Consider the following 23,703-nt stretch of genomic DNA (forward strand, 5'->3'; position numbering starts at 1 on the left):
AAAATACATCATTTTTATAGTTCTTAAGATAATTTCTAGTATTTGAGTAACTTAATTTACTTAATAGAAATGAAAGAAAAAGTGAGCAAGCTCACATACCCCACGCTCCCCCAAAACTCGACAATGCAACACATAATGAATGGCACAGTGCATTTTAAAAACACAGTATAATTCAAAAAGGGGCATTACTTGCAAAAAATCATCACATCAATACTTCTTGCATATATAAGGACATTCAAATCTTTGTATGTTACAAATTTAATTGGGCTGAAGTTTCTTGATAAATAATGGAATCCAAATTTCTTGGTAATATACAAATCTATACACTATGTCTGAAATACTTACAAAGTTTCAGGAAATTCAGTGCAGGAGTTATGCTGACAAACTGTTATTTAAATTCCTCAGTGATTTCGATTTGTTAATGAGTGCAAGTCTGTGTCCAACACATGACAATTTACTCATTTAAATAATTGATGGAAACAAAATTATGATGTAGTCATATGAATTTATTTATATACTGTACTTATGAAATTATTTAAGGCAAAGCACCAATTTGAAGGGAGAGAAGGGGGGGGGGGGGGGGGGGGGGGAGAGAGAACTATCCAAGATTTTGTGTGTGTGTGTGTGTGTGTGTGTGTTAAATCATTAATATTTTGATCTCAAAATCAATAGGGGTCTTTTAAGGTCATAAAATATTTCACATAAAATTTCATTACAAAAGCTGATTCCAGTGGATTTCCTTATTACCTAGCTGGAAAGTTTCTTCAATAATAGGCAAAACTCTTAAGGCAAAAATAATGGAATCGGAATTTCCTGGTAATATGCACATCTACACTCTGTGTACTAAATATCTGCAAAGTTGACCAAATTCTGTGCAGGGGTTTAAGAGGAGTTGCGCTGACACACTGTTCATCTCTACATTCAAGATATGGCCCAAAATCTAAGTTGAAAAGTGCCAAAATTCCTAGAAAAATAATGGAATCGAAATTTCCAGGTAATATGCAAATCTACACACTGTGTAGTAAATATCTGCAAAGTTTGACCAAATTCTGTGCAGGGGTTTAAGAGGAGTTGCGCTGACACACTGTTCATCTCTACATTCAAGATATGGCCCAAAATCTAAGTTGAAAAGTGCCAAAATTCCCAGAAAAATAATGGAATCGAAATTTCCAGGTAATATGCAAATCTACACACTGTGTAGTAAATATCTGCAAAGTTTGACCAAATTCTGTGCAGCGGTTTAAGAGGAGTTGCACTGACAAACTGTTCATCTCTATATTCAAGATATGGCCCAAAATCTAAGTTGAAAAGTGCTGAAATTCCCAGAAAAAATAAAGGAATCGGAATTTCCTGGTAATATGCACATCTACACATAGTGTCCTTTTTAAGTATGATTTTTCTGGGGAAAAATTGTAGATTTTAGGCTCTTTTGAAGAGCCTAGTACAAAATTTTGCGGACATATTGGAAAAAATAAATACATTCGTTTGAAAGTCCATATATAGTTCTAATATAAACTGCAAAGAAACACTTGGTATTCATATTTTGTTTTCATGTTACCATGGCTACAAACTTATGCTTTTTTTAAAGAATTTCAGACAAGGGCAATAGGTATCTACTATCAATTTCAATATAAATACCTGAGTATTTTAAAATGGATTAAAACCAAATTTGTATATGTGGTTCACAATAGAAAAAACAAAGAAAAAATCAATTTTCATCACAAAAGGTCAAAGGTCAATGTCAAAATGGCTCGATTTAAATGGAAATTTAAGGAAACTAAGTACATTTTTTCAATGCCATAACCAATACTTGTGTTTTAAACAACATATGAATAAACAAAATTACAGTTCTGGTGGACAATACAGGTAACTAACATCACATGAATTGGTAAATACGGACAGAAGGTCAAAGTGCAAGGTCACAATGGTATATAAAATTTGCCTTTTTGTCCCTGGCTTTCACTTAGAGTGGGGGATATTAATTTAGGTCTGTGTGACATCCATCCATCCGTCAGTCTCTCTTTCTGTAACATTTTTGTTTTGGCGCGATGTCTCGTGAAGCCTTTGAGCCTTTGCAATGAAATTTTACAAAACAACTCCCTGTGGCCTAAGGAAGACCCCCATTGATTTTAAGGTCAAAGGTCAAGGTCATGAATTCATAAATTCTGTCTGTTATAACACTTTATTTCCGTGCAATATCTCAAGAAGCCTTCGAGCTTTTGCAATGAAATTGTATACTGAAACTCCCTATAGCCTAAAGAAGACCCCCATTGATTTTGAGATCAAAAGGTCAAAGGTCAAGCTCAAACATTTATACATTCTGTTCGAGTGTAAAATTTTCATTTCTGAGCAATGTCTCAAGAAGCTTTTAAGCTTTTGCAATGAAATGTTAAATCGTAACTCCCTACGGTCCCGCCCGCCCCTCTTAAAGTGCCCCGTCCCCCAACCCCGTCATCCTTTGACCCCACCCCTCTAGATCCATACATGCTCTTTCTTCCTTAAGCAGGGGACACATATTCTCTGAAATTCACTGTTTAAAAAGGAGGTCTCAGCATATAATTGCCTATCCATTTCTTTGGGGACAGAGGCATCTGGATAAACGAGGCGCCGATGTACTATCACAAAGGAAATGCTCACCTCAGAAACATATCTATTGAAAGCTCCAAACCTTGAAAATATACAAGTGGTTTGACAGTCACTGGACTGACTTAATTTACTTTTAAAATAACCTTGGGACAATTTCAACTTGTTCAAACTAAAAAAGCAATGCATGAAATAAAGAAATATCCAATTATATCCCATGTAATATGTGAGAATCAATCTAGATTTTATTGCTAAGGTTGTCTTCTGAAAAGATCCATAGCTCAGTAGAGAGGCTAAACTTGATCATTGATCAAATATAAAACAAGATACAACTGTATTGGATACACTGGGCATTTACAGGCAATTAATGACAAAAACCTACATGAAAATTCAATTGCCTTGGCAACCATGATCATCAGACTCTGATTATAAGGATATAATCACCCATTACTCATGTAAGGAAGGGCAAATCCTAAGAGTTCTTCTGTATCTAACAATGCCTGCTTCACATCAAATCACCATTTTACGACCCAAGTTAATGGCTAACCATACTAATTACAAACAGAGACCTAAATTCTTCAGCACTTAATTTTCCTCTATTTACACCTTCAAATCCTCTACTTAAGAAAAACAGAGGCTTGGGAGAGTCAAATAAGATATCATACATCCACAATGGCATTACTAGGATTAAATTGACAGAAAATCATCCAAAGGTTCATTTATTCCAATGGGTTGACCTTTCAGAGGTTAATGTGAAAATAAATCATCCTAGTCATCACTTTTTTTTCAACAGTGTACTAAAGGTGTACTACAAGATACAGATGTTCATCACCCAGATGATACCAGTACAAGTAATCTGTCTGGGAGGTGGTGAAGAGGGTTCCGGCTACCACTCTGCATTTAAAGAGCTAAATAACACAATCAGGTGCCTTGGATAAACAAAATATCATTGAAAATTGAACTTATCAATCATTGATCTTGAACATTATCTAGTTGCAGCCACCTTTGTCATGCAGCATTAGTCATGATTCCTTAATAATGAATGAAAACATGTGAAGCTATTCTGTTATTCAGACATAATGAGTCATTGAAACAACTTATGGTGAATCTGACTGATGTCATAACACCAAGATGTAACTAAAAACTTGCATCCCATTTAATCACAGCTGAGACAAGTTATTTGCTTCTCCTTGCCAAATGACATATGTGGGCTTGAAATGCTGCAGTCTGTAATCCAAAACCACTCATCTACTCCCAAATGCTTGTACATGGATTAATTATTCAACAGCACTACAAGTTCTACCTCTTATACTTTCCATAATAATATATAAATGATATTTCATTTAAAATTTTTATTTCTCTCATTTTTATATGTCTTTTTTTTTTAACAAAACACTAGAGCATAATGATATATTAATAAACTAACTTAAGCAATTATTTCTCAAAAAATATCAGGTCAGCATAAACATGCATGTTTCATGGACCATAGTGAGGAAATTAACAAGGGTCTATCATGTCATATTTTAATAGCTCTACCACTGAGTAAAAGCAATTACTGGCAAATGATAATAATAAACCTCTCTCTAAATGTCTGTGGATAAATAATGCATGGTAAACAACAGCCAATTTTATGTGTATATTGGCCTGTTGGGTGTATTCTCCTGCTAAGGTGAACTGATAAGGCATCAGGTGATGACAAGATAAAAATGAAATTTTTGCACAGATCTGCAAGGTAATCACACCTGTTAAGTACTAGTTCCCAGTGATAGACAACACACAATTTATCAAGACCCCTCCATTTTTCACCAGCTCTGAACACATACAATAAGAATATACATCACGGTTGATATTTATATCCACCTTCAGACTATTATTTGAGGCAGTGCTGAACAGATCTGCAAACAACTCCTAATGAATTACATTAACCATGCCTGAACTGCTCCACTCATAAACTGTTTTTAACTTGATTTAATGTTTCTCCAGAGATCTACCATGTAATATTATATGCAGCTGTGAGTGTACTTTTCCCTAGTAAGCAGCTGTCAAGCATGAAATCATTTCATACCAAAATTCTACCCCCCTGATTATCTACAGTTTGGAAGAAATATTATGATCAACATGATCAAGCAGCAAAGGAAATTTACAATTTGTTGGCTGAACAAATGTTTCACAAACAAGTCAACCTAATATATTGCTTATTGAAATAATTATTTTCCTGTAGATTCCCTTCAACCCTCCCCTACCCTTTTCTTACTCAATACATTTCTACTTACTATTTCTGATCTTTTTATACTTTTCTTCATGGCCCTCTCTCTTTGGTAACTGACAAAAGAGAAAAACAAAACAAAATTTTAAAAAATCAAGATACAGAAATTTACAGAAAACGGTCAAACCTCGTCATCTCAAACTCGATGGGACCCAGAAAAAACTTTGAGATATCCAAGGGTTCAAGATAACGAGGGTAAAATACTTAAGAAATATGTGGATAGAACTTCTCAATCACTTCAACATATTCATAGTATTCAAGATATCCCTGTTTGAGGTACCGAAGTTCAACTGTAATGCCAAGATACAACAGCACAACTCAGTCTATGCTATGCTAAAATCCTGAACTTACAGGTGGCAATTCATCAAATTATATAATAGGTACAAGTTTTAAACCCAAATATTACCACTATCCATTTATTCTACAAAGTCAGCTTTGAAAAAAAAAAAAAAAAAAAAAAAAAAAAAAAAAAAAACATTTGAATCTGAATCCTAATATATATACATGACATTAACTACTAACTCCACTTCTTACAGAACTTGCAAGCAGCCATACAGATCTGCATACTATTACTTATTAATTAAAGCATCAGTATTTGTTAATGTATTACTATAATGCTCTTTAGTTTTACTATTGGAGGCTTTTACTAATATCAGTTTTTTTTTTTTAATTATTTTTTTCATCATTTTTTGTATGCTTTTCATTTTTTCCCCCTGAAATATTCTCATGCCATATTATCTAGATTCATCTAGTATCATTTTCACTTTTAGAAAACAATTTTTAAAATTATTTAAAAAAAAAAAGAAAAAGAAGTTCAACATTACAATTGAAAAAAGAGGCCCAAGGGCCACATTGCTCACCTGATCACTTTGGCTAGGAAAAAGCAGAAATCAGTTCAGTCTTGAAAAGTTTTAATATAAAAGAGGGGGGGGGGTATGATTTGAACTTACTTGAATCTACACTTACTAAGGATGCTTTTGAATAAATATGACACAAAATGGCCGTTGCTGATTTTTCCTATGTATTCCTATGTAAAACTCTGATCCCTCAATCGTGGCCCTACCCTACCCCCAGGGGTCATGATTTGAACAAACTGGAATCTACACTACCTGAGGATGCTTGCATATAAATATGACCAATCACAGCTTTGCTGTTCTTGAGAAGATTTTTCCTATGTAAAACATTGATTGCATATAAATATGACCAATCACAGCTTTGCTGTTCTTGAGAAGATTTTTCCTATGTAAAACATTCATCACCCATTGTGGCCCCACCCTACCCCCAGGGGTCATGATTGGATAAAACTTGAATCTACACTACATGTACCTGTGGATGCTTGCATATAGATATGACCAATCATGGCTTTGCTGTTCTTGAGAAGAAGGTTTTTAAAGATTTTTTCCTATGTGTTCCTATATAAAACTTTGATCGCCCATTGTGGCCCCACCCTACCCCCGGGAGTCATGATTTGAACAAACTTGAATCTACACTACCTGAGGATGCTTGCATATAAATATGACCAATCATGGCTTTGCTGTTCTTGAGAAGAAGATATCAAAGATTTTTCCTATGTATTCCTATGTAAAACATTGATCACCCATTGTGGCCCAACCCTACCCACGGGGGTCATGAAGTGAACAAACTTGAATCACCACTACTTCACAATGATTCCACATAAGTTTCATATTTTCAAGCACAGTGGTTCTTGAGAAGATTTAATGATGCCATTAATTTTTCACGAATTCATATTTATTTTCCCTTGGAAGAAGGCAAGGCCCTTCATTTGAACAAAATTGAATCCCCTTCACCCAAGGATACTCTGTTCCAAGTTTAGTTGAAATTGGCCCAGTAGTTCTGGAGAAGATGAAATTGTGAAAAGTTTACGACAACGACGATGACAACAACGACGAAGATGACAGACAATGGACAAATTTTTGATCAGAAAAGCTCACTTCAGCCTTTGGCTCAAGTGAGCTAAAAAGAGTATTTCAAAAAAAGAAAAAAGGAAAAGGCTTGTGGGCCTTCAGGGTCAACTGAGTATGTTTCTTTAAGTCTCATCTGAAACATGGACATGGTGCCCACTAATTTTACAAATTAGGTAAAGGATAAAGTCTGCTGGATTCTCATGGGTAAAGGAGGAGATTTTCATAATACGTTTTCAATATATGACCAACAACCATGGGACTTTAACGATGGACCCTTGGGACATGAATTTTGTAATTCTGATGAGGCAAATTCTCATTGTTATTGTATTATATAATATTATATGTATGTGTCCTTTCGAAAAGAAGATTTTTGCAGATGTAGAGATATGTATTTTCAATATATGACCAACTTAGCCCCATCCTGGGGCCTGAACCCTGAACCAAGGGATCATGAATTTCATAATTTTGGTAAAAGGCTCCATATCTTATTACAAGAATTATCATGCCAACAGTTTGCCTGTTAGATATCCCAGAGTAAAGTACTTAGATTTTGATGTTTTTGGCTTTAACCTCAGGTCCCAGGAAGGCAGAGAGCAAAAAATTCATAATTTTTGTTCACCTTTACTTGTAGATGCTATAAACCAACATTGGTTAAAATCCTCAAAGAAGCTGAAAATGTTCAAAAAGTCACTACATACAGATAATGCATGGTGATGGACAAAAACAGATAGCAATAGGGCATCTGAATGCCTCAGGTGACTTAAAAACCCAAAATACTGTTGTTTTTTTTTTAATTTATATAACCCTACACTTAATTTCACTGAATAAATTTAAATTTTACTAAAAAATGTAAGATCTATTTTAGAGCACATGCATGATAACTGAATTAGCTTTTTCAGAAAGCACGAAGCTTATCAGTCACGCTCAAGAACTACTCCATGAAAGATGAGCATAAGTGCACTAAAAAGTACAGAAGTGTTACATAAAATCTCTTAGCAATTTATTATTATAATATTTTCTTTCTGAAATAAGACAACTTGCTAAACTGTGCAGGGATTGGCTGGTAAAGCATACAAAGCAACAATCTGGCCTTCATTTGGTGAGGTGTATTTTTTTTGTTACCAGATCATTGTTCAGTTGCCACCAGATATCGTACGACAGCAGAAAGTCACACTGACGTTCTCTGAGGTGTTTGCCCACATGGATGGGTGGTGGCATTAGACTACCATGTTTTTTATACACCACCTTTTCACGACTTTTGCCCATGCTGCCACTGGAGTGAGTCTTCTTTGTGCTAAAACAAAAAGAAAACAGATAACTTCACTCAAATTCTTGAAGTGCAATTTTGAGATTTGTTTACTTTCAAAGGGTCTTACTTTTTTTTAAAGGAACTAGGATCTTGTTTTTCCACAAATCTGACCTTGAGACCAACCCCGATTACCAGAATTTTCCCCCCAAACTTTTGTTCTGATATTTTTAATAAAACTTGGTGACAAGCTGTCATTATAAACACTTCAAAAAGATAACTGATGAAACAGAAACTCTTTTGTGTATTCATCCAGACTAATTAAAATGAATCTTTTTTTAAAATCAAATAGTTGACCCTGTGGGTGGAGTTTAGTCAAGATTTCTAATGAATTTCTGCAGTGTGTGTAACCTATTTCTTTAAACTGTATGTCATGTTTTCACCTTCATTATACATCAACATTTTGTCACAACTTCATAAATTAATCATACCTGCCCCTTACAAAAGGCAAAAGGATTTTTTTCCCCCAATACCATTTCATAAATAGAACACAAACTATGACACATCATACAAAGAATTTTTTGTCCTACTCATTAAGATTCCAAAATTAACATCAGTCAAAACTTTTTAATAATCTATTCTTTTTTTCGTATCACTATCAGACAACAGGAATTGCTTCAACAAGGAAAAATACATTCTTTAAGCTGTTATTTAATTATGGCATAAATATAGCTTTGAAGGTCGCTCAACTCTCCTTCAATAAGTGCAGTGCTATGATCGTGACAGGATAACTCCACTGATTATAACCACAGGTTTTCCTCTCCTTCCTTACTGCCAAGATAATACAGCTACATGGATTCACTGACATAAAAAAACTATGATCACTTGTGACCATCAGGAGCTGACAGAAGTCAAATCAATGTTAAACACTGCTTTTATTATGAAGAACAACATCATCAGCTTAAAGTGCATCAGAATGCAGTCATTTGTTTAATTGATAGGGATCAGCACTTCTAGTTCTAATAGCAATTAATCAAAGGCATTATCAGTTAATATTCACCTCTAATATCAACAGACCTTTTCTGCCATTAATTGCTATTTACAGAGCAGTGCAGGATGAAAATTTCCTTGTGTTAAAAATCAATATCAGCCCATCATCCAGTTTAGCAAAAATCTATGTCCTATTTCCTTTTTTCTCAATTATGTTAGTCAAATATTGATTGGGAATAGATTCAATATTCAGACGGCCTGGTAAATAATGTTGCGATTGCATTACTGTGTTGTTCCTGTCCTGCTGTGATCCAACAACCAAGCAGATCAATATATTGTTAAGAGAATTAAATGAAATTTTTATACAACTCCCCCAAAAACATTATTCATCACCAGATGAGTGTTAAAAGACTTGATTTGAAACTGATCATGACTTTAGGATCTTCACTTATGCAATACAAATGAAGACAAATTTGTTCACAGTTTAATATGGACTGGTATTCCTGTTATTTCAGAAGAAAACCCATCAAAAAATCAATATGGCTATTGAAAAGAAATTAAATGCTATTGTAAGCCTTTACTTAATCCAATGGAGAGTAAAATTAACACCTTCAGCAAAAAAAAAAAAGGTATATATGTATTAAGCTTTATTGATAGAAACATCATCAAAATACTCAAGTTTCTGACACAATCATCAACTGTAGGAAATATTTGTTGATCATATATATACTAGCAACAGGGTCATTATAAGTGCACTACCAAGGTACAGACAAGCCAGAGAATTGGATCAATTAATATCTCTTTCATAAATAGTGCTTATTTCACAGGATCGGGATCATTACACTCAGGGTTAGAAACTCCCTAAAATTACAACTCGCAAATAATTGCAAGTACCAAGAAAGTGAACTCGCAATTTTACAAGACTACTCGCAATTTTCATATAAAGTTAAATTTATATAAATTAAATACATGTAACTTAAGGAAAAAGTAACTACTGTACAATACACAAAATACAACTACAGTGTGACTTTTATTTAAATTACTGATTTAAATCAAAGGCATTGTGTTCTGTCATATTAGATAATTTTGCTACAGTTTCAATGCAAAAAAAATCAACTCGCAAGTTTTTGTGAGTTACCTAATTTTTAACTCGCAATTGGGGAATTTTAACTCGCGTTTTGTGAGTTGTATATAGTGAATTTCGAACCCTGACACTGTATAACTTTTATGTTCTTTAAGCATTTGTCAGTTGGAAGCAGAGTACAGTTACAGGAAAAAAATGTTTAATATGAAGAAAAAGTCTTCATAATAAAATTAAATAAATGATTATAAATCATCTGCCCGATATTGGTTTTCTTTCAAAACCTATTAGCTTGCATGTCTAAATTGAAAATGATGTGCCATAAAAAAGACCATGTGGAGAAAGGAAGCTGGCATTATGTTTAAATCGATAAAAAACTTGACATTACACACTGTGAAATACAGGTAATCCAGCGATCTCTTTGTCATAGATGGACGCTTCTGATGTTTATAGGCCTTTTTATTGTCACTCTTGGGAACTCAACAAAACTGATAAATTATTCTCGTTACCACAGGTTTTGAACAGTCAGTTTTTAAGCCATAAAAAATCAAAAAAGGGTTAAGAAAAAATATTTCAATTCTTTGTTAGAAAAATGTTGAACAAATGGTATGCATGAAGGAGTGTCACTTAGCAGGTGTTATACATGGAGCAGATGTCAACTGGACCATTGGTCATATCTGAGGCCTGATCAAGAAGTCACTCCAAAATGGGGACAAAGCTTCTTTATAAAATGCCATCTATTTGGTTGGGCCTTATCTTAATCTATCATTAGGCTTTCAAAGGTTTTGAACTGACTTTAGTTCAAAAAAAGATCCCAAAAATGTCTGCCTACATCTTAAAAGTATTGTATGTAAATATGAAATGACTTAATAAGTTCAAAGTATCCCTGTTTATTGGAATTATAGTGAATTTGAATTCTAATATGAATAAACATGAAATTATATAATTCAGAAAGCTTTAATGAACTTGTAAAAATTTTCGATACATTGTTGCAGCAGTATAATTACAACTTTTGAAGCCTGTGCTATTTTTATACATCCTTCAATTTTTTTAACAACTAAATTTTTAGGCAAACAATTATTTGAAGTGGATTAAGAGGATATATAACATGCAATTGGTTAAGTGGACATAACTTGATGACCTTGTTGAATCAAGTATTATGTACACATGTAGGACATCCCATTTTCTGCTAGGCAACCAGGATATGCTGAGGAATGTATTTACACAGAGATATTTACACCTGACAAGGAAACATTTTTCCTCCTTGAATGTCACCCCATGTAGCTATTTACACATTATAACACTTCCTCATTAGAAGCAATTTACAGACAGGGAAAAAGAGATTTATTTCAATAGATTTAAACACACTTCCTCGTGTCTGTTGTTGTATTAATGCTGTATTTATTATACTATTACACACAGACTGAAGTTTATGACTACAAGTGAAAGTGGAGTGTGTACACACTAAGTTACAAGGGGATTCCACTAATTAAACAGTTACTACATCATAGGCTTCACAGAAACTTCAGCACCCTGGGTCAAAGTAAACACTTGGTATCAATGTCAAACTGCCCCACTAGCAGATGGAGGGACGAGCAATGTGAAACTAACAAGCTTGAAACATCATCAGCCTTGTCTCAGTATCCAGACCCCATTATATGGTTCACTAACATCAGCATGCTGTCTTAACAAAACCTTGTTAAATTCCCACTGCTAGAAGTTTAATGGCCCAAACCATCAGACAAGTCAACACATCAACATTTTAAATCTCCCATCTTTTTAATTTGACACTCAGTAGCTTGTGTAATCATATCATCCAATGTTAAAACCACCTACCACAAAAGAACCGCTTTATATGAACAATGTTTTTTGATTAGGTGGGAATGCACTGGAGTTCATCAGGCATTCAGCTGATGAAGTAAGTGAGAAATTTATAGCCTCCTGTCTCCTTTTTGTTGTGCAGTTTGATAGCTATCAAATTTCCCCCCAGATTACCCAAGAGAACACAATTTCACACACAAAGAGACTTTATTTCTCTCTCTGTGAAGCCCCCTTATCTCTAATCAGAATACAAGGCCAAAAAAAGGTCTTGATTCACTGAATACCCTAGAACAGGTAAAAACCACTTAATGACCCAGTAAAAAGTAGCGCCAAAATCACAGGGTACAATACATCCCATCACAAAGAAATTCTAACCAACCATGACACATAATGGCTCCAATCAATTCCTAACAAGTTCAAATCACCCACCAAATCTACACATCTAAATCTTCAGTAGAGGTTCATACTTCACTCAAGTTCCCTATTCACATTTTGTGAACTTCATAAAGGCAGAAAGTACAACAGCTCAAAAGGATATATGAAAGTCAAAGTTTTTTTGATAATTTAAAGTATGGTCTAAACTCTGAATTAAACTATATATAAAGCCTATCACTGGGTTAAACTTTAACTCACACATTTTCATACTATATTTTGTTCACTGCTTTCCACTAATTTTGACTACAGATTACGCCATTTACCTTATCAATACAAAAGGCTCACAGTGTGACCCCTCCACAAGGGATGTTAACTCCTTCTAAACCTCTGGTGTTTCATGGGTCTATGTTTAAGCCCAGTTCTCAGTTTTGAATTGTTTAACATATATACTTTTTATTAGGGATGGGTATCGGCAAAAATTTTGTATCGTGATATATCACGATTTTTCCCAAGAAATATCACGATAAATTGTGATATTTTTACACACAAGTTTTACTAAAATTTAAAATGAATTTCCATAATATTTCTTAAAAATATGCTTTAAAAACATAACTTTACTTTTTAAATTTTTATTTATTTAATATAAAGCATGTTTAGATGCCGTTGTTTAACTGCTTTCAACATTTGTTACACTTCCTGTATTGTCATTCAATAGTTTGAACAAATAAATGGATAATTTCCGGAATTTATAGTTATGTACCAAATACCGGTATTTTAGTCTCCATATCATGATACATATCACACAATAAAAAATTGTGATATACCGGTATACCGATAAAATCGCGCATCCCTACTTTTTATAAGATTGATCAATGTTCCTCTCTTCCACAGGGTCACAATTCCACGGAATCAAAATTTCTATTCAATCCGCAAGTATAAAATTACGTGGATATCTTGGATTGTCACTATATGTCCTTAATGAATCTTTAGTATGCTGTGACAAATTTCCGCGGAAAAATTATGACCATGTACATATTGGATATTAATCAAACGTGGAAAAAAGTACATCTACAGTATGATTCTTTGTTTGTAAAATTTGGATATATAATAGCAATATGAATTGCATATCAGGTTTCCTTTTTGGTACTTTTTGGTTGTTTTCATCAATTGATTTCTGCATAATTAACATTGAATTAATCAGCATCATACTACTCATTTCAGAAAAGCATCAATAACTACTATGAATTTAACAAACACCATGCTCATATAAAAACAAACCAACAAAAACAAACAAAATACTTAAGACTGATGCAATATATCATCTAATTTACCAGTCAAAAGTTGATTTACATATGAGGTGAAGGAATGAATATTTTATTCTCAAAGCATTTCTTTTCGACTTATATTGAATCAATTGATATACGACCCCCACCCCCTTGTCAAGCAGATGCATTCAATCAAAAAGACCATTTTATTGACAGGATATTCTTTAATGCCTTCTCATTCCAATTTTCACCACTGGGAAATGTTAAATGACTCAAAGATGAGGAAAATATTGCAAATATAAATAATTCCTGCTTTCAAATTCAATTACTCTTTGGCTACCAGCTATTCAGTCTTGAAATATAATACATGGCATTTAAATCTGCTAAGATGACTATCAAGTATTCTGTGGAGGTTAAAATCCACATTTGAATGATCATTTTGGCTTCTTCAGGGAAATAGATATGGGTGTTTGTTAAGTCAATTCACACTGGGTGAGGGTGTTAAATTTTATTTGTGAGATTTTTACTAGATGACATTGTACCACAATTTAATCTAAAACATTCCTTAAATGATGGTGTAAATGTTGGCCACTCCAAGTCTTCATTAACATTACAAGTTGAATTTATTCATTAATCTAAAGACTCCCATACTATCCTCAGAAACTTCATCATCAAAATCTATTCACTGTTGCCAATAAATTCTGTTTGAATAAACCAGATCAATTCATGCAAATTTCTCTTCTATTCCACAAATCTTACTTCCTCCAACAAAACATTACAAAGGATAGATCCTGCTTCTCCAGTTCACACCAAAATCTTTCTTTGTCTATCCAGATCATTTGTGTAAATAAAGCAATTTTAAACTTTTCCTAGAAGTCTGTCAGAGAGTTATCAGACATTACAATTTATCTTATTTTAGACTGCACTCTGTGAAGTCTTCAAGAAATTGGACCTATGCCAGCTTTGGGATCTGATTTTCAAATATAAAGATTTTCAAGGAAAGTGGTCGATTAAACGATTATCTTCCTATAATCAACTGCAATGTAGATTCCTTACCTTGCTTCCTTTACCTGTTTACAACTGAATAGTCTCAAATAGGTTTATCAATAAATTTGATAATAAAGCATTGAAGCAACCTACATTGGGGAAAAATATTAACTACAGAGGTTTAATTCTTCTTCACACTGCAAGAGGAGTTGTCACTTTTCAATCTTTTATAGAGAATTGCTAGGTAAAAATTGAAGAAAATGAAGATTCCTTAATGAACATTAAGTCCTGATAAGAATTTAAGTCTAAACAGAGGTTCGAAGGGGGCTGAGCAGAATTATGTAACTTTGCAGCACCAAGAACTGAGAACAATTTTGTACTTGACACACCCTCTGAGATACAATACTTACTCTGGGTCTTCCTTGTAAGTGTCAGAGAAGAGACCAGCTTTCTGATATTTTTTCTTTGGAAATCCTGTCCCATCTCTCTTGTTGCTGATGTCAGAGTCAGATGCCTCTGTGGACGTACTGGGAAGCCTGCATTAAAAAAAAACAACAAAAGATCAATTATTTTCATAATACCTGTATTCCACTTTATCCATTACATATTTTTGATAAAAGTAAACAATGGTACAGCAGAATAGAACACTTATACATAAAAAATCTTCACTTTTTCAGAAATCTTCCACCAGCAATTGCTGAAATATAAACTGACACTTCTTGAAAGAATTTCTACTTACTTAGTCTTCAAGTAATTTCGTTTTTTAACACGTTTGGATGGTACATATTCCTCCTCATCACTATCCAAGTAGGAAATGGAGCAGTGTTTTTGTTCCTTTGATGGCAGAGGTTCGTATTCTGAGCACACATTTCGTATCACAGACTCAATGGTATTAATTACACTGTCTCTATCAGCAGTCACATTATTGCACACAAGGTCCCCTTCCACTTGTGGATGAAGTTTGCTGGGAGAGAGTCGTGAGTGAGATTTCTTTCTGTGGATGATTTTCTCCACTTTTGGATCGTTTTCCAATGGTCTTAATCGGGGACGCCCCACTTTCCGTTTCTTTTTTCTACCTCTGAGAAGTTTTTCTTTGATTTTGGTTGCAAAGGACTTAGAAAACTGCCCTAAAGTCCCCTTACCTAAGTCTTTTGAACTGCCAGGCTTACGACCTCTTTTATGATGAACCGATTTTGAACCACATTGCAACTGTATGCAATCCACACAAGACAATTCTGAATCAGTTTGAACACTTATTGAATTAACCTGAAACCCATTCAAATTTGAATCTGTTGACACAACTGAGTTATTCTTATAAGATTTGTCTGTAGCCAATGGAATTCTAGGAGATTCACATGAATTAATTAATCCCTGAGCGTCTATACTACTTTCTCTTACATCTTTGGTAACAACATTTAAGGAGGAATTTCTGAGACATGAAGGTGATACTGGCATGTTCCTTTGCATTGCTGTAAAAAACAAATTTAAATGCTGTAAGAAATGAGAGATCTTCTCCCCAAGTGTAAAATTTTATACAATTTTTTCCTCAATATTTACTAAATATTAAACATTTAACATAAAACAATTTATCATCAATTTTCTTTGAGTATAGTTTAAGATTCATTTTAGAGTAAATTTGGTCAGTGCCTATATATGTTACTAGTTCTACCTTCATTGCCTCTACTTTCCAAGTTTAATTTTAATACTGGATTCTTTCTGGGTCGCCCTGGTTTCCGTTTTCCTGGCTGCTGAATTGACTCCTTTCCCACATCAGACACAGTTCTTGTTGTTGGAGGAATATCCGACAAAAACTTATGTCTCTTCTTTGGGGGAACATTTGAAACATACTGCTGCAAATCTAAGTTGTCATCAGAATAATCCCAAGGGGCTGAAAACTTCTTTTCTTTCAGACTGAACATTTTCCTATGAAATGACTTCATCTTGGACTTTTTCTCCATTATCTGAAAAGCAAAATCCCTGCGTGAAGTTTTTAACCGTTTCACTTTCTCAGTTTCAAAGGGGTGTCTTGGATCTTTTTTCTTTGGTTTCACATTGATCTTGGTAAGCTTGAAAATACTTGGTAATGGAACTTCTCCTGGCTTTACTCTTATGAAGGTTTCCTCTGGTCGAGAAATGGCCAAGAGATGAAAGTTATCAATCACATACTCCATGTCCGTCAAAAATCGAGGATCAACAATGTTTCTATGTTTGGATCGGAAATTAATCAACTTCTCTTTTTTCTTCTTTTGTTTCTGTTGCTGTTTCATCCTATGCAAAAAATTCCTATTCCCTATGTCCTCCTCTGGATCCGAGTCAAGAATACTGGGTGTCAGAATATTAGGTTTACTTGCAAAACCAAATGACTTAGCACTCGATAACCTAAACTTGGATGACAATGTACCATATTTGCTTGTAAAATTAGACCCCAAGGATTCCGAGGGAGTGACAGTGTACTTTTTTTTCCGGCCTCTTTTGCTTTTCAAGTTGCCATGTTTTCGCATCATAACATGCAATTTTGGTTTGCGGATCTTTGGACCCTGTTTTAATTTTGATCCACTACCATGCTCTTGATTAACAGAAGGCACAGGATCAAAAGAAGGTTCAATGGAATTAAGTTCATCTTCAATGGAACTCTCTGGCATTTCATCCAGAGTTGATATGCCTGGGTTCTGAAACTGTGAAGAAATAGAGTTCTGCACACTTTCAATAATGGATACAAGTTCTCTATCCTCTGTCTCTTTATCTTCATGTGACAAATTTAGGACATTCACCTGTCTATCAGAATCTTCAGACTCCAAAGGTTTCAATGGCCGTTTTCTTGGTCTTCCCACTTTTCTCTTTTCTGGAGGTTTTTGTTCATGAATGGGAGATGTTGCATGCATTTGAACAATGGGGGGTTTGAAGGAAAATGTAGAACTGTCCACACTAGATGTTGACTTAGCTGGAGAGATATCAGATAAGTTTTGCAGATAATTGTTTTGAGCCTCCGAAAGTGATGACTCGGATGACTTGGATGGTGATATGTCTGATAGGTTAATTAAGTCTGAATTGGCATCAATTTGAGATAAATGGTCCAAAATATTGTCGGGAAGAACAAAGTCAGATTCTACTCCTGTAGAGTCATTTTTATTAGTTTGAAGACCAATGGATGTATTTTGAGAGTTATGATTTACACAACTAGAAAACACTGCACTAGCTCTTGCTAGTAATGTTTTTTTATTCAAGGAGCCTTTGGGTCGCCCTGGTCCTCTCTTTACAACATGTGAGGTAACTACTTTGGGTGGCCTTCCAGGACCCCTTTTTAACTTTCCTGGTGGCCGACCAGGCCCCCTTCCACTTGCTGAGATCTTTCCTCTCCCTCGACCTGGAGGACGCCCAACACTTCGCTTTTTAATTGGTTTATCTCCCTCACGAAACTCATATACATCAAATGCTTTCTGAATAACTTTATCATTAACTTGTTTACGACGTATGTATTTCCTTTTCTTTGACTTAAGTGGTTCACCTTCTGTCAGAACCTTGTCAGGACATTCTGCTAGTCTCTCTTGCAATGAAGGACCAGGTATTAATGGCACTGAAAATGGTTTGTCGTCTTTAGTATTTGTGTCATCAATCTGAACTGGCATTTTACCCGTAGTCAACAATGTACTACTCTTGTGGCGTCGCAAAAATTCAGCTCTTTTTGGTACACGGCCAATGCTTTTCTTTTTTGGTGAAGGCGAATGCGATGATGAAGTATCACTACTACTGCAACAACCCAGAATATTATCACCCAAGTTTGTATTCACAACTAAACTATCACAGTGTGAAGGGCCTATTTCAAGCTCTTTATCATGCTTATTGTATGATTTCTGTGAATCAACCACAGGTTCATCATTCACAGTATCACCCATTTCATATGCAGTTGTCAAGCCACAAGAAGTTGTTTCAGCAGAATTATTTCTTTCACTTGTTTGAACATAACAAGGATCACAAGTATATCCAACTACATTGACTTTTGAACTAACACATGCAATATCAGACAAGGTTCCAGATCCTGGAGATTCGTTTCCAACTGGTGAATCTGCTAGAGATATTCCACTGTCTGGTGACACATTAGACTGCATGTTGTCCAACCTAGCAAAACTTTCTTGCTGATCATGAACACTTCCTGGACGTGTGCGATCCGACATAGCATCAGATTCATCCCCACTCCTTGTGTTCCTGAAAATGAACTCATTTCCGGCCACATCTGCAGCCAGTCTTGATGCATTTATTTCACATGGACTTTCACTTTCCTTTTCTATATCACTATTTTGAATACATTGCTTTGATTTACTAGTCTTTGGTGGTTTTCTTTTCTTTTGTAATCTATTTTCCCCTTCTGATGATATGTTGCTTAGAGCATTGTTCATTTTCTCAAATATATTGTCATGTGAATCTTGACCAGCAGATTCAGAAATGCACATTTCATTCATTTCTTGTTCACTTTGAGAAATGTCATCTTCTTTTTCTTTACAAAAAAGACCAATTTTCCTCTTTTTTGATGCCAAAGATTTAGTTTTCTCACGAATTTTGTCAAGGTTTCCAACGGTATGAACTGTATCTGACTTTGAAGCACACTTTTTGTAATGCCTTTTCATTGGAGAGCTATCTTTATCCAACAGGACATAGCAATTACTGGACAATTTTTCTTTATTTCCTTGCATATGTTTATTCTTTGTTGTTCTGCCTTCCTCTGACAACTGAATACCTTCATTTGAGTTTGAATACTGTAAAAATTGGTGGAATGTATTCTGAAATCCCTCTGATGACTTTTCCAAAGTGTCCTCATGATTTCTACTGGATCCTGAAGCATCAAACCTGGATTCTTTTGTGTCTTGGTGGCAATCAGCAGTATTCAGGTCCATCTTTGATAAGGATTTTCTCACATACTGCTCTGGGTTGGTTCTACATGATTGCTAAAAATGAAAAAATAAAAATCTGTATTAATCAATCTCTATCTCATAGACTTATAAAATACAAATCTTATCTTTATTTTATAAAATCATAAGCTTACATTTTTCTGGCAAGTTTCATGTATAGTTATAATATTAATTGAAGTGATGTGATCATGTAAACTTTGTACATACAAATACATGTATAATCAATCAGAAATATCAAATGAACAGGTTTAACAGTTGTAAATGTTTACCCCTGTGTCAACAAAAACACTGTCCACTTCATTCAGTCTGGAGCCCAGTTCTTCATCATAACCTAGGGATGATGAGGATGAGCTTTTTTGTTTAGCTGAGATGGTAAGCTTTAGTTGGCCTTGATTAAAATTAGTCCCTTGAACAGAGAATTCTTTTTCTGATGAGCTTGTGTTCTCACTGTCAGATGAAGAATCAGCTGTGCTTGAGCGAGGCGATTCACTGTTATATACATTGGAAATCACTCCGGACACCTCACGGTTCATTCTCAATCACGATCCATACCATGGACCTAAACTTTAAATCTCTCAAATCTATCTGAAACTGAAGAGCATAAATTTGCACAATGTAATGTTACACAATTATGAAAAAGGTAAACATGATGAAACACATCTTTAATTACATTCAAGTATGATATGCTCATCAACCTGATTGATTTCAACTCATTCAACACAATCTCCATGTTCAAAAGGTCTTATATGTATTGCTACACATGACCACGACTGTCATAAACAACAGGCACAAAATTATTCTTACCCGCCAAAAGTGCACCTGTTCAAATTTATCCGAATCTTCATTACTACAACTCAATCAAATACAGATGATATGACCATATCACACACTACTTACCTGTTATGTTCTATAATTAATCTAATTAGCAAGATTGATTACTCATACGATAATCAAAACATCCTCAATTCTACGCCATACCTATCGCTGATCAAATATGGCGTCTGTGGTTAACCGTAAGGGATTTCGAAAGCAAGCCTTCACTGTATCATATAACTGATTGCAAATAGAAAGAGTGCAAAGTTTTCAATTCATTAAAAATTATTAACGTTTACCACCAGTTTCAAATATTATATCTTTCAATGCAAAGTCAAATGCAAAAAAGAAAGGGGAAAAAAACAAAGATCTCAACCTAAGGTCAAGGTCATTTTCGAAATCGGTATTTCTACCTTTCGAGTGGAGGGTAAATTAGTACATTAAAAACAAGTATGGAAACTAATTTAGTTATCTCTTGAAAAAAAATTCAAATTTAATACTTATATAAAAAAATAAAATCTCTTTATTATTTTTATTCAATTAATTATTTATGAAAAAATTTATTTCAATATGGCTGCCTCCATGGGGTGAGGTTGGAAGTTTCTCCTTAATAAATTGCATAGATTCATTAAAAAAATAATAATAAATAATATAACAACAGAACAAAGCCATGACAACTGTATGTAGATTGACATTAAGCCAATTCAAAGGTAATTTTGATTTGAAACCGTTGTTTGCACTTTATTATCGCATGTATTGTTTTGTTGTAGTTCGAATTTCCTCTCGTCTTCATTAAACAATTTCACAAAGTAATGTTCGTAACAATGTTCATGCTGCACATTAAAATCATGTTATAATACAAATTAATTTTTTCTGTTGTTGCTACTTTTCTTAAAATACAATTTAATGCTACTTAAATTTCTTTCGTTAACTTGTGTAATAGGAGTAAACCTTAGACATGTTAGAACACCATTTTCATTAGTGGTTCTAGAATATTTTTGAACACTATCTTATATTTTCATGTTTATTATTTCCCAGGTTCTTATTTTGATTTGAGATTCTGTTTGGTCTTATTTTCGAGCTTATTTGTACCTTATTTCAACACCTCATGTCAATATGTAATTAAAGCACCAGCTTCAACAAACAACAAAATTTATTAACCTTTGTATAGACAACCAAAAAAAAAAGTATTAAAAAAAATGACAATGGTAAATTCCTGCCTTGTAGAAAAATCCTAACACCTGTACAAAAATCACCCCCAACCTAGCATACAGAAACGCTAACCCAATCTAGCCGGGGTGAAAGGCCTCGGGTAATTTAGAAGAACCCCTTATTTATTTAGGAATATCTTAAAACCTAACTCCTAACTTAGATTTATGGCCTAATAAATTTAACAGGAGCAATAGACGACAATTAGTCCAAATGCCTAATATCTTAACATAATTTCTAGGGTTGCAACCTGTTAAATACCTAATAAACCTTTATCACCCCGTAAAGGGGCACGTGTGGGGTTTCGGTTATGTATCATAAGGGGTTTTAACTCCAAAGTGGTGGTTTTTTGCATGAGGCAGATATATTTGTCAAAAAAATCTTTGCTAATGAATTCGTAGGGGCCAAATAGTCTTTTTGAAAGCATTACGGATTGTACTAACATTACTGGACAGTTCAGTCTACTGGGAAAAGTTGTGGTTTCGCTGACATTCTTTGCTCTTTAACTTACAAAAATGAAGGTTTAAAGCTCATTTTAAGGCTGATAGGTAAAGACTGATACAAAAACAATCCATGCAAACTTTTTTTTCTCTTTTAACAATCTTAATTTCTGTGAGAAATATGAACTTTTGTGGCCAAATTCTACTGCGCCTAATGGGGTTTGGCACCAAATGGGGTTTTAACTCTAGGGGTTTTTCTATGTTTTAGTCCTTGTTTTCTTTCAAGAATATGAATTCCTGGTCCATTCATTGTGAAGAAAATGTGAATGATCATATGGAAGGCCAAAGATTTGTTTGTCACCTGTGTGCAGATATATACAGATATGAGACACAATGTAAATCTTGAGTGAGCATTAATATCTGTATATTTACACTTAGTGTAATTTTCTTTATGAAATCCATTGGAAATCTATAACATTCAATACCCTATAAAACACACAAAACCTTGTCACTGCATGTTAGAATAGATAGTAGGAATTATATGCATTTTCAATTGTCTTGGAACACCAAAATGTGTATTGTTTTGACTCAATTTAATTAAAAATAGTTGCCCTGTTAAATTATCGTAAAAATATAACAATTGTACGTTGAAAATTAATTCATCATTTTTCCCCTTGGCAATGTTCATTTCGTTATCCAACATTCCAGTTTTAAAAGGCGCTAAATTCATAATAAAGAAAATTAATAATTATGAAGAGAGAAAATTAGAGAATTTAAAGTAATATAGGAATTGAATTCTTATTTTTGGATGTCATCTGTCTTAAAACATCAATTGTCCATGCGGACAAATTATCATACCGTGATAACGTGCTGTATTCAAATTGTTGGCACAGCCAGCCAAGCTCATACAACCCGTACGCATGTCATTTGGCCCCTAAGAATTCATTAGCAAAGAATTTTTACAAATATATCTGCCTCATACAAAAAAACCACCGCTTCGGAATTGAAACCCCTTATGATACATAACCGAAACCCCACATGTGCCCCTTTACAGGGTGTTTATTAAAGTGAGAGAACTTTCAGCAAATTAATGCTTTCCAAGTTTCCCCATGTGACTAACAGTTACACGGGTTTATATACTCTTTGGAAACAATAGAAACTTTAACTTAAAATCTAGTGAATACACCTAAAGGGTATGAACTTTGACTGAAATTAGTAACATCCAAAAGGTTAACTATCATATTGCTAGCCATTGAGAATTTAGATAATCAAATGTAAACATTACCTGTAAGATTTGATGGAAGTAACACTTGCTATTATCTGAAAAGGTTTGTAACTATAAACAATTGATATACGCCATTTTCATAGTATTTGTGCTAATTGTGTTGCACTTGGACTAAAGAATAAAAAGTCAAACAGCACATTATTGACATGTTTTCTAGAAAGTACAATACCTATGCAAATGAGTCCCAAATTTTTTTTATATAAGCATTCTTACAAAAAAAGTTATGCAAAGTCAAATTTTGGGTGAGACCTTGTGTTGCGGACACTACATTACACCTGTTGTGTCTAAAATAAAATATTAAAGATATTTATTTATTCCAAACTTCTTGCGGGTGTCGATTATGTACCTAATTGCAGTGAAATAAAAGAAAAATCTCATGGTTCTCTTTGAAAACAAAAATTTTATTCACATTAATGACTTGCTAATTTTTTGGCCTAATTTATCTCCCTTCCTTAAGATTATCTACCTTTACAATCACACATAAGACCTATATAATTATCATGTGAAAATTAA

At 34.1% G+C, this 23,703-nt stretch overlaps 2 protein-coding genes across 5 annotated transcripts in view; one reads left to right on the top strand and one right to left on the bottom strand.

Annotated features, from left to right (window-relative positions):
• LOC133173107 (uncharacterized) overlaps positions 1-20,437 on the bottom strand; it is a 57,210-nt gene extending 36,773 nt beyond the window's left edge. For 2 of the 3 annotated variants that reach the window (XM_061308040.1, XM_061308047.1), the window contains exons 1-7: positions 20,330-20,437; positions 19,713-20,028; positions 16,209-19,479; positions 15,279-16,008; positions 14,950-15,075; positions 7,897-8,068; positions 4,857-4,905 (exon numbers count right to left, since the gene is read on the bottom strand). In XM_061308040.1, the coding sequence (XP_061164024.1) occupies positions 4,857-4,905; positions 7,897-8,068; positions 14,950-15,075; positions 15,279-16,008; positions 16,209-19,479; positions 19,713-19,976 (4,612 nt within the window). In that variant the 5' untranslated portion in view covers positions 19,977-20,028; positions 20,330-20,437. The remainder of the gene's footprint in view (positions 1-4,856; positions 4,906-7,896; positions 8,069-14,949; positions 15,076-15,278; positions 16,009-16,208; positions 19,480-19,712; positions 20,029-20,329) is intronic. The other variant, XM_061308053.1, reaches the window with a different exon arrangement.
• Positions 20,438-20,836: 399 nt separating this feature from the next.
• LOC133173151 (small ribosomal subunit protein mS29-like) overlaps positions 20,837-23,703 on the top strand; it is a 44,323-nt gene continuing 41,456 nt past the window's right edge. Inside the window, exon 1 of one of the 2 annotated variants that reach the window (XM_061308096.1) lies at positions 20,837-20,966. In XM_061308096.1, the coding sequence (XP_061164080.1) occupies positions 20,927-20,966 (40 nt within the window). In that variant the 5' untranslated portion in view covers positions 20,837-20,926. The remainder of the gene's footprint in view (positions 20,967-23,703) is intronic. The other variant, XM_061308103.1, reaches the window with a different exon arrangement.

The sequence above is a fragment of the Saccostrea echinata genome, unplaced genomic scaffold (genome assembly GCF_033153115.1).
Source record: "Saccostrea echinata isolate AGI-Se365-2 ecotype Australia unplaced genomic scaffold, CSIRO_AGI_Sech_v1 ptg000002l, whole genome shotgun sequence".
NCBI lineage: Eukaryota > Metazoa > Mollusca > Bivalvia > Ostreida > Ostreidae > Saccostrea > Saccostrea echinata.